This window comes from Orycteropus afer, unplaced genomic scaffold, assembly GCF_000298275.1.
Source record: "Orycteropus afer afer isolate SDZICR_OR568_19922 unplaced genomic scaffold, OryAfe1.0 scaffold00101, whole genome shotgun sequence".
Classification (NCBI taxonomy): Eukaryota; Metazoa; Chordata; class Mammalia; order Tubulidentata; family Orycteropodidae; genus Orycteropus; species Orycteropus afer.
Genome location: NW_006921688.1, coordinates 6823315 through 6834976, shown reverse-complemented (window position 1 = coordinate 6834976; position 11662 = coordinate 6823315). Strand labels below are relative to the sequence as shown.

The 11662-nt window shown below is 43.3% G+C and overlaps 1 protein-coding gene across 1 annotated transcript in view; it reads right to left on the bottom strand.

Annotated features, from left to right (window-relative positions):
• Positions 1 to 4943: 4943 nt before the first annotated feature.
• AKAP12 (A-kinase anchoring protein 12) overlaps positions 4944 to 11662 on the bottom strand; it is a 152611-nt gene continuing 145892 nt past the window's right edge. The window contains exon 4 of the mRNA XM_007943228.1: positions 4944 to 10003. Coding sequence (XP_007941419.1) covers positions 4944 to 10003 — 5060 coding nt within the window. The remainder of the gene's footprint in view (positions 10004 to 11662) is intronic.

Sequence of the window (11662 nt, the reverse complement as noted above, 5' to 3'; positions counted from 1 at the left end):
GGTGGAGGGTCGACGAAAGAGGGGGAGGCCTTAATCGAGATGGATTGATACGGTGGCTGCGATGATGGGCTCGAGTATAGCAGGGATTGTGGGGCTGGCGCGGGATCGGGCAGTGTTTCATTCTGCTGTGCATGGGGTCGCTATGAGTCAGAAACCACTGGACGGCACTTAACAACAACAACAATGTAGAAAGACACACCCCTCCCCTGCTAATGTCTTTCAATGACTACTCAGCCAACTCCCACTCCGTAGTATCATTGCTGCAAACTCTTTCAAAAAGAATCTCAGCTGTGCTCAGGTTTCAGGTCCTAGAGGCAATCTCACCTGCTTTTCCAGGAACTAGGCCTGCCCTGCGGCTATCAGGGATAGAAAGGATCAAGCACAAAGAGGTTTTTAAATTAGCCTAATTTATAGTACTTGCTCTGTGTGCATTAATTATATTAAGTATAATTACCAAGTAATTTTGGATTCTTAATTATACTAATTATTAACTAATTGAGGATTAGTGGCGTAGTGCCTAAGGCATTTGACTGCTAACCAGAAGGCTGGCAGTTCAAACCCACCAGCCACTCCTAGGAAGGAAGGAAGGTTGGGCAATCTAGTTCCATAGTGATACTGCCTTGGAAACCTAAGGCATCACTACCATGCCATTCCCAGATCCTGGTTGCCTTAGCTAAGACCTGTGTTCGTAACACTTAAGAGCTGGTGCTCTAAGTCTCAGCTTTCTCCTATGGAAAATTAGGGCCCAGCATCATCTCCCTAATTTGAGTCATTTTGTAGGCTGCAGAGAGGAGGGCATTTGATGGTAAGGTAACCTGGCCACCTGGCATGTGTACAAGAACTGTGGCAAGCTGCCATCATCCATTTCCAGAGTGACAGGGGAAATGAACAGCCATGGTGACTCAGGTCTCCTTGACATGGGCTTTGTGCTCACGTCCCAGCCTCTTTCCATCAGGGACCCTTTGTGCCTATTTTCTTTCTTGTACAGGTGGATAAAGGGTTGGGGCAGTGGATAAGACAGCTGGCTGCTAACCAGAAGGTCGGCAGTTTAAACTCACCAGCCACTCTGCAGAAGGAAGGTGGGCAATCTACTTCCATACAGATTTACAGCCTCGGAAACCCAATGGGGGTTGCTATGAGTCGGAATCGACTCCAAGGTAGTGAGTTTGGTGTTTTTGTTATTGGTGGTGGTGGTGGTTGTTGTTATGTGCCCTCGAGTCGGACCCGACTCATAGCGACCCCTCCTTGGGTTTCTGAGGCAGTATCACTAAGAAAGTAGATTGCCCAACCTTTTATACTATCCAGGAATTGTACGTAAAACTTAATTTTGGGGAGTGAGCATTCAGCCAGACCTTCAATGAGATTTTAATTAAGGGGACCCCTGACCCCAAATGGTTAAGAATCACAGCTCTTTGATTATTCACACGTATCCCAGATACATTTCAAACTCCCACACTGCTCTGTAGACAGGGTCACAAAGGATGGTTAAGTAGAACTAAATGTGTGATGAAGACCACAACAGTAAAGAAAAAACAATCAAAACTGAATCTGGGTGCAATTATGGAAAGAAATTCCACGGTATTTAAGTAGATTGTATTTTATTTAGATAAATGAAAATTTGCCCCCAAACAGAATTAGGAAGCAAGTATCATCCTAGACTACAGGAAACAGCTGAGCTTCAAGCTGACAGTAAAGCTAAAATTTCCAGCCTTGACTACTCTATAATTCCACACATCAAAGGAAAATTCTGGAACAAAGTGTCTATGTACAGAGAGAGGCAACCCACATGTACCATTAGCAAAATCGCCTGAGGGGAACGTTTTATATTCCTCAATGACAAGAAGTGGTGAGAGTTTACAAGTCTTGCATTGTTTTCTATCTTACATGGCTCCATAGTAATGCCCAAAATAGCAAAATGTAGGCACTTGCTCCAACTTTTGCAGTTTACATTTGATTCTTATGTACTTAATAAATTAACAGCAGCTGTAGAAATAGAAAACAGGATTGTAGTTCATGCTACTGTTGATAGTCCTGTTGTGAACACAACACTGTGGCTTAACGGACACAGGCACAGAGCTTTATGGAAATAATCGAGGGCACATTCAGACATTAGTACAAAAAGCACAGTTAATGGGCAACTCCTACTGGAAAACCAAAAGCACATGTGGACAGCAGACCAGACACGAATGGAATGAGGTGGCAGGATGGAATTTAAGCAGAAAGTCTGTTTTCCACAAACTACACAGAACTTTAACCTGTTCAACAGCAGAAAGGCTCTTCCTGCTGGAGAGAGTATTCCTCAGTATTCAGAGCTGTCACAAAGTTCTTACTGACTGCTGGCATCTCCATATGTGTTAGTGGATCTTCAAAAACGGACACTAGCACCTGTTTTTTTAAAGTCTCCAGTTGGTTAAGAAGATATTTAAATTACTTCAATTTGAGGATTTTGAAGTTCAAGAATTAAGCACAAGTGGCTATTACACATATTTGAAAATAGCCCCTGCAAGGATGGTCAATGTTTTCCAACTACAAGACCATAACAAGGTATCCTGCTAATATGGCCGAATGATAATTACTATCAGAGTCAGGTTTGTTAACCTAAGACAAAGTACTTTCTACCAGCTACAAGTACAGACTTCCTTGAATGCTGTGTTTTCTAGAAAGTTGAAATTTAAGTTCTCAAACTGGAGACATGAGTTATGAATAAAGTTTAAGATACATGTCAGGCCAGTTTTAGGTGTGATAAAGTAGACCTTCTCAGTAGCTAGGTGACAGACTGACCTCTGGGTGACAACCATCTGATAAAATGCCTGTATGTTACAATGACTCATAAATCATCTGACATTTAAAAATTCCTTCAAGACCACCTTTTATTTGAGGCAAGGCATGCTGACTAATAAGCCATCTTAGAATTGCTGTCTAGAAACATTTGTCATTGTTTTCCAATGCAAAAGCAAAAACTTTGACACAGAAAGTTGACTTTTCCAGGAAGACACCGCCAGATAGAATTGTCCCCAGTAACGTCAATCAGAAAAGCAAGGGCTTTATCCAACATCTCTGGCACACAGTTGATCCTCGAGTGTGTAACTCCACATGGTGTATAGTGGTGTGGGCATGTAGTGACTACTAGACTAGAAGGTTCAGGCTAATCTGCTTCCAGAATCCAATGGACATGTGTGTCAGGCTCCCTAAATTTCTAAGAAAACCAGCAAATCTAAATGAAGCAAATATTTTATTGAAATCATTTGTCAACTCACAATTTATCCAAATAAACATAATGCAACATTGTTCTTAAAAGACTGGGCACAAATATGGCACGACACAATCCAGTATCTATCAAAATCCCATTTTTAAAGAACCTGCCCTATTTCATGCTGTGTGTGAATGTGGTCCAGCATATATGAGGAGAATCCAAAACTGATGACAGTCCATTCTTTTCTTCGTAACATGAAAAGCACTTCACTACTTTGCCTCCAGAGTAAGCACACCCACTGGTCCAACCAACCATAACAATTAGGAGAAAAGATTTGAAGTTAATTTGCTACTGAAGAATACTTCCTTCCAACCTCCCCTGGGCTAGAAAGAAAAATTTCACAGTAACAGTGGAACATTCTATATGTTTCAAAGATGCTTTGGAATTTTTAGCACACTGCAGAATAGAAACGTGCCCAATTTCAGAGTAATACTATACACTGACCTAGTCATTGGTGAAACGTTTAAAGTAAGAATTGTACCTTCTGGCCAGGAATGTTATTTCTGGAAACTCTGTTTTCACAGGTTATAATTGAGGCTGACCACTTCCCAGGACTTCCCCACGGCTGCATGCCCCATTATACGCTGTGTGATACAAAAGCCATGTACTATGTGCACGTCTGCTTACATATTAAGAAAAAATATACACTAGATACAGAAGGATTACTTATGACGTACATATAAATACACAAAGAATGATACTCCAGTCTGAGAAGCAGAAATAGGTATTGCCAACTCCAGTTCCAGGTTAAGGATTTAGGACATGAAATCAGAAACATTATACGGTAGCTAGGGCAAGTCACAGAGGAGTCTGGGAAAGATGATGTGTTAAACGCGAAAGCTCCTGATGGGCCTCAGGGTTGTCAGCGGGGCTCTAGGAATGCGATCAGTCCACGGGCCTGGTCTCCGGCTCTCGGAGTTCTGGAATATTGGTCTTGAGTCTCGAGCAGCATTTGCTTCTACTATTTGTCTTCACATTCTGTTCTTGCAAACAGACAATGGGTTTAACTGTAGAAGGAAGTAAGAATCAAGGTAAATACAATCTCCTTATTCACAAACAGTGGAGGGGCCGTGAAAGTGAACTACGGCCAACTGACGCCCCAGCAATACCACAGTTGAACTCCACCAAAGAGAAAGATGGTGAGGTCCCTATTACATTCCGCCGTGCCTGGGGTTCCCTATCACCATCAGTCAGGCTCACTATATGCACTGGGAAATTAAAAAAAAAAAAAAAAAAGGACTGTTATACCTACAGGGGAATATCCATGCTTTTCTAGAGCATCATCAACTCAATTTCAAGCAGTGTGATATAAACCCACTTTTGGCTTCTAGTTTATAAAAAAAAAAACCTTTGACAAATTAGATGGTACAGTGCTGAGTGGGCACAACGTGTTTCTCACATCTGAGCCACACACACAAACATGCACGTGCACACATCCATGCACCCTTCTTGTACAGCAATCACACTGGGGACAAAGGAAGCCATTATTTCCAGGACACCAAAACCAAATGGTATTTCACTGAGAAAAAAATTAAACTATCCTCGATCTTCTAGCCTACTTGATAGTAATTTCTCCAAAGGTTCTGCATAAAATTATAATTATTTGAACTTTAACTTCCTTTATAACAAATATGCCACCAAATGGCATAAAAGAGGGAAAGAAATCATCTCAATAGAAAAGGATGTTGACTTACGCACTATCTGCAGATTCTGTAAGTTCCAACTTTGCCGACTTTCTCTCTTGTTTGTGTATGTCCTCCTGTGGTTGTGTTCTGAGCTCTTTCTCTGACTCACTATGCACTTTTCTTTCTACTGCTTGGATGTCGTCCTTCTTTTTCAGTTTTGGTCCATTTGTATCTGGGGACTCTTTGGTCAAGTCTCCTGAGGCGTCAGTATCTTCCAGGGCTGAGTTCTGGTTCTCTGGGCAACCAGCAGCATCTCCTTTCTCAGCCCCTTTGGACTCAAAGGGTGACTTGTCGATTCTTTCTCCCAACACGGCATTATCCTGATCTTCCGGTACAGGCTTCGTTCCAACTGCATCTCTCTTCTCCTCTGATGGGTGAATGATCGCTTCAAGCGGCTGCTGGTCATTTACACTGGAGCTTTCTGTCTCAACAGCTATAAGCTTTTCTGAGCCTTCACTCACATCTGTGGAAACATCAGGGTGTGTGGGTTCCACAGTGGCCGCCTCTGAGTCTTCTTTGGTTGCAATACTTTGTGTGTCATCCTGGACAGAGGCCTGGTGTCCACTTTCTTCTTTCTCGGTTTCCTGTCCAGTCTCCTGGTTGTCAGCTTGGGTCACTTGAGTCTGTGCCTTTAAGTCAGATGTAAACACTTCAGCGGTGGCTGCTTCAGTACTCACTAACTGGTCAACAGCGGTCTGCACTACGTTTTGCACCAGTTTACTGCTCTCACTCTCAATTTCCAAAACTTCCTGTTCAGCCTTGGAATCCTCCTCTCGTGTCATGCTCTCTTTGCCTTCCTGACAACCGACCTCTTCATGGCCTTCATCTGGCTTCCATTTCTGTGATGTGGTCTTCTCCCCTTCCAGGTCAGGACTTGCTGCATCCTCAGGAGAAGCAGACCCTCTGACTGGTGGTGACGGTGCCTGAGACACAGTCCCTGTGAGCCCTGCATCTTCCTCTGACTGAGCAGTCAACACTTCATCTTTGTCAGCGGGCTTTTCTTCAGGTACCAAGTGTGCCTCTGCAGACTCCAAACTTCTAGTTCCTGTTTCTAACATCTTGATAGTTTCTCCTACGACCTTTTCCTCTATGGTTGCAACTGTTAGAGTTAATGATGTGTCAGAGCTTTGAACCTGAACTTCTGTGGATACTGCCTCTTCTTGAACGAGGCAAGGAGGAGTGCTTTCTTCAAAACTGGTAACTTCGTTTTCCCCTTCTGCAACAGTCACATTAACTGTCTGAGCTGCTTGCTTACTGAGCTCTTCCGATCTGGTTACAACCGTTTTTTGCTCCAGTTTCTCTTCACTTACTTGGGTTGGCTGTGACTCAGTCTTCTCCCTTTCTACTGGGACTACCATTTCTCTGTCCACTGGGGTTGGAAGAGACTCACTGTGGCTCCGGAGCTCAATATCATCATAAGAAGCAGCATTCTTGTGAAAGTCAGCTTCTTCAGTAACTTCATCTTCAAGGACAACTTCTGTTATCTGTTTCTGACTGACAGTCGTTTCTGTGTCTGTTGACACTTCAAGCCCTTCAGCAAAGGATATGTCTTTGGTTTTCTCATCAGCAAATTGATCGATCTCTTGAATCACTTCAGTCTTGGAAAGAACGGGTACAGCTTCCACTGCTACCTCTTTATCCGTATGTTCTAGAACTTCCTCCATTTTTGATTGTTCTCTACTTTCTTCCTGGGATTGAAAACTAGAAGGCAAGGGAGACATCTCTTCCTGTGCAGGAACTGCCTCTGCTTCTGTGAGCTCTGACTGTATGCAAGGTGCACCCTCACCATCTTCATGGATCTCCTTGATCTTGTCTTGCTGTGCTGTATCCAGAGTTTCAAAGTCACCTACTGGAGTGCTTCCATTGGTCTCATTGTCTGTGAAGGTTTCAACTGAGTCATGAGCAACAGCCTGTTCTGTCGTAATCTCTTGGGATTTGACCCCAACTAAAGTTTCCGCTGGTGAAGTACTTACAAAACCGCTGGATTCTACACTCTCTGGGACTTGAGGCACTTTTTCAGAGCTTTCTGGAGGGGTCTGTACAGTTGCCTTCCCTTGTACCAGATCCTCAGTTTCAGTTTCTTGTTCATCTTCTTTCAACACAGTGTCCAACTCTTTCTTCAGATCTAGCACTTTAGAATCCTCCTGTGCTTCTTCCACCTTCCCTGGTATTTTCGATTCCACCTTCTGGGTGGCCTGAGTTGTGTCTTCTGGCCCACTGGAGTCAGACAGCTGTGATTCTTCCTTAACTTTTTCTGCCACCGCCTGCAGGACCTCTTGAGTTCGTCTCTCTAGACCTGCTAAGTCCGGCACATCACCTTCCACCTCCTGAACTGGTGTGGCTTCCTCTGTAGTGTCCGGCGAGTCAGTTAACTGGGAAACTGCTGAAATCATTTCTGTGGTCTCTTCAGCACCAGATGCTTCTGTCACTTCTTCAGCACAAAATGCCTCTGTTGTTTCTACAGCTGTGACTACTTCAGAAGTTAATTCCACCTCACCAGCAGTCATGTCATCACTGGCATCTTTGCTCTCTGGCAAAGTTTTGGTAACAACAGGAACTTCTTCAGCAGTAACTTCTCCTTCAAGTGCCTCATCAGTTGGTTTAGCTTCATCCTCTGCTTGTTCAAGAGGTTCTGTCACTGATGCAGATATCCAAGAAGGAGACCTCTCTTCAATACTGGTGACTGCCCTTGTCCCGTCAACAACAGTCACGGTCACCGTATGAACCAGGCTCTTACTGAGCTCCTCTGACACGTACACAGCCACCTTTTGCTCAGGTTTCTCTTCGTATTCCAGAGCCTGCTGTGCTTCGATTTTCTCCCGTTCTACAGCATCGTACTCAGACAGAGGGACCACAGCTGGGACATCAGAATCATCTTCATTGACTTCTGTTGGGCCTGTATCCTCAACAGTGGCTTGTTCTTGTTTCCCATCTAATCGTTTCTTCCTTCGTCCAGGAATAAATTTCTTAATTGAAACCCAAGACTCTTCCTTCCCGGGTTCAATGTCTGAAGCTGAGTGCTCTATACCAGACCCAGTAACAGAATCTTCACTTTTCTCTTCCAGTTTTGACTTTGATTTTTTTCTTGCAGTGACTAATCTTTTAAATGACTCCCAGGTGGAAACTCCCTCACCTTCAGATGGGCTTCCAGCTTGTTCAGGTGAAGAACTTCCCTGTACTTGATCATGTTCTTGGGAATTAGCAGGGACACAGTCCATCCCTGTTTCTTTGTCTCTTCCTGCTTCTTCTGTTTTTTGGCTGTCTCCTCCCACTGTTTTTGGCCCCCCTTCTTCATCAGAAGATGATGCTTTTCTTGCTCTCTTCTTGGAGGATCCTACACAGATTAAAGCTTCCCAAGATACGGAAGTGTCGACCTTGCGCTTTGGTTCTTCCAACTTTTGCTCCTCTCCATTTCCTTTGATCTCCTCTTGCATTTCAGAGGCCGCACTCTCAGTGGAAGACAAGGTAGCACTCTTTGCCTTGTCCAACTCATCTTCTTTATCACTTTCAGAAGGCCTTCTAACACGTTTCTTGGGTGTTACCATCTTTTTGAAAGATGCCCAGGGAGTAACACCTTCTCTTTTTTTCTCTCCATCAGAAGTAATACCTTCTTCAACTTCCCCATCCTGTTGTACATCTGCTACTCCTTTCTCTAGACAGGTAATGTCCTCAGGCTCTTCAGGGGAGGAAGCAGAACTGTCACCCTTCTGTTCATCTGTACTATCTGGAGACTCTGGGGGAACTTGACTGTGTTCCCCTGACTCTTCCTCTCCTCCTCCTCTCCTCCCTTTCTGTTTCTTTCCAGAGAGCTTTTTTAAGCCAGTACTAGTAAAAAGTTTCTTTAAAGGGCTTCCTTGCACCTTAGTTCTCTCTTGTGCTGACAGCACTTCCACTTCACTCACAATGCCTTCTGGGTGTTTAGGGGACACTTTTTCTTCAGGACTTAGTTCAGTGAGCTGGGTATGGTCCTCTCCAGGAGCACGTACTTCTTCGGTCTTTACCAGTTCCTCCACAGGCTCAGCTTCCTGCGGTTCAGCATTTGTTTCACCAGATTTCTCAGGTGGCAAGGACTCTGCTGCGTCTTCTACCTCAGCTTTCTGCTCCTCTATTGTCGTCTCCTCAGTACTGACATGGACCTCTGCAACAATCTCTACTTTTTCATCAAATACTTCAGTTGCTAAAGGAGCAACTCTCTCTTCAGAAGGTGCCTGCAAGTCATTAACTTGGTCTTCACAGGGCAGCTCTATTTTTTCATATTCAGCTGAAAGCCTGGCATCATTAACCCTTTCTCTACTCTCCTGTGGGTCTGGTTGTTCAGAAGCACTTGGTTTCTCAGAGGTATCCTCTGTCTTTCCATTTTCTTCTGCATCTACTTTTTCTGGCTCTTGTTCCTTTTTCTTCTCGGTAGCTTCCAGTTCATCCTCCTTTGGCTTCCTGAAACTGGTCTTTTTCCTCCAGCCCGCCCAACCTTGAGTGAAGAATTTTTTGAAGGGTGATGCCGTCTCGTTGGTCACTGGACTGGCTGGAGATTCTGGAGATTTGCTAGGTTCTTTTTCTCGTTTTTCTTCTCCTTCTTCCTTGACTTCCTCCAATGCTTGTTCAGACTCAGCCTTGAGAGTGATTTCATCATTGCCTTGCTCACTTTTAACTGTTTCTTCAGGTTTCTCTGTAGACTGTTTCAGTTCACTTTCTTTGGGAACTTCTTCTCCAGCCTCCAAGCTGGACTCCTGGTGATCACCAGCTCCATTTGAGCCTCCTGCTCCTTCAGCTTCATCTTTTTTGACAGTGAGTAGTTGGACATTTTCAGACTTCTCGGACTTATCCTTTTTCACAGTGAATTTAAAGCCAACAAACTTAAATACCTTCTTAAATCCAACATCATTAGACTGAGACTCAGTAGGTTGTGTTAACTCTTCTAAATTACTTTCTGAAGAAGGAATCTGCTCAATTATTTCCGGTGTTTCCTCCTGCTTGTCCTCTGTGATGTCTTGAACAGTTGCTGATTTAGCAGTCATCTCTTTAGCTGAGTCCTTTTCACTCACATCTTCAGACTCCCTCTGTCCAACTATTAACAAAAAAAAAAAAAAAGAAAGAAAGAAAGGGAGAAGCAGAAGAAGAAGGGGAAAAATTATTACAATTCAAGAAATTTAAATATTTGTACATCACTAATTAATACTTTCTTTAATGTCAGCCATGTCTCTTCCCTCACCCCCAAAAAAGGGCAATTCCAGGTTAGCATAAGGGTCTTAATTATATTTGTAAATCATAATAGACCAGACAATAGCAGCTTCTTTCAAATGACCTTTAAAGATTAAAGGTTCAAAGGTACTATTCTGCTCAATTTCATGTAAGGCATTCTGCTGATGTAGTGGATAAGGCATTTGGCTACTAATTAAAAGGTTGGTGGTTTGAACCAACCAGCTGCTCTATGGAAGAAAGATGGGCAGTCTGTATCCATAAACATTTACTGCCTTGGAAGAAAGATGAGCAGTCTGTATCCATAAACATTTACAGCCTTGGGAAACCCAATAGGGACTGCTATGAGTCTGAACTGACTTGATGGCACTGAGTTTGGTTTTGGTTCTATTTCATGTAAAGGGAAAATTAGCAAGCCCAACTCACAAAAACTTAGATACATGTAAGTAACTAGATAGTGCATCTTCTGTTGCAATTCAAAATGGACTCATACAGCACACCTATGATTTTCAACTAGAACACATCAAGTTTTAGATACCACTTCCACTAAATAGAAAATAGTTGTTGTTGTTCGGTGCCGTTGAGTCAGCTCCAACTCACAGTGACCCTATGTACAACAGAATGAAACACTGCCCAGTCCTGTGACAGCCTCAAAATCCTTGCTATACCCAAGCCCACTGCTGAGCTAAAGAAGAATATAAACAAGTATTTAGATAAATCTAAAGGAGGGGATATTCCCTACATGCAAACTAGCCTGGCTTCTTCAGAAAGTTCCAAAAAGGGACCAGAGCTCTTTGGAGAAATTCCAGGTTTGGGGCAGGGAAAGTACAAGGAACACTTTCTACTGACAGAAAAGAAGTGCTCAAAAACTGACATGGACAGGTCAAAAGGACACAGGAGCCAATCTGAAGGGACTCCAATTGGCCAAATATTGGAACTTAAAAAATAATGATAATTGTAGCTCATAACACATTGAACAAAAAAAATGAATTAATCAATAGTTATATTAAAAATAAATGGCAAGGCTCAGAAGAAAGGCCTGGTGATCCATTTGGAAAAAAATCAGCCATTGAGAACCTTCTGGAGCGCAATTCTGCTCTGACACACATGGAGTCACCATGAGTTGGGGTTGACATGACAGTAATTGGTTGTTTTTCTTTTTAAAGAATATTTAAGGAGGAGTTCCGGTAAGATGGTGGAGGCAGAAAGACCGCACAGACCCTCTTCAACAAACAAAAGGGGAACCAATTAATACAGATACAGAAGATAATCCTGGACCCCTGAGCCTTGAAGGGAAGGATACAGAAGTGGACTAAACTCCAACTAGCAGGAGAATTTACATGAAAACACCAAAAAAGGAGACATATGGAGCTGCAGTCTGGCAGCGATCCTGACAACACAGACAGCTTGGATATTGCCGAGTGGTGGTAGTACCTAAGACTAAGAATTAACCTAAAAACTAGCCCTGCTAGCCAGGGACTACATGGAGGACTGCTCTGGTGGCTGGTGAATAAAAGGGGAAGCAGCG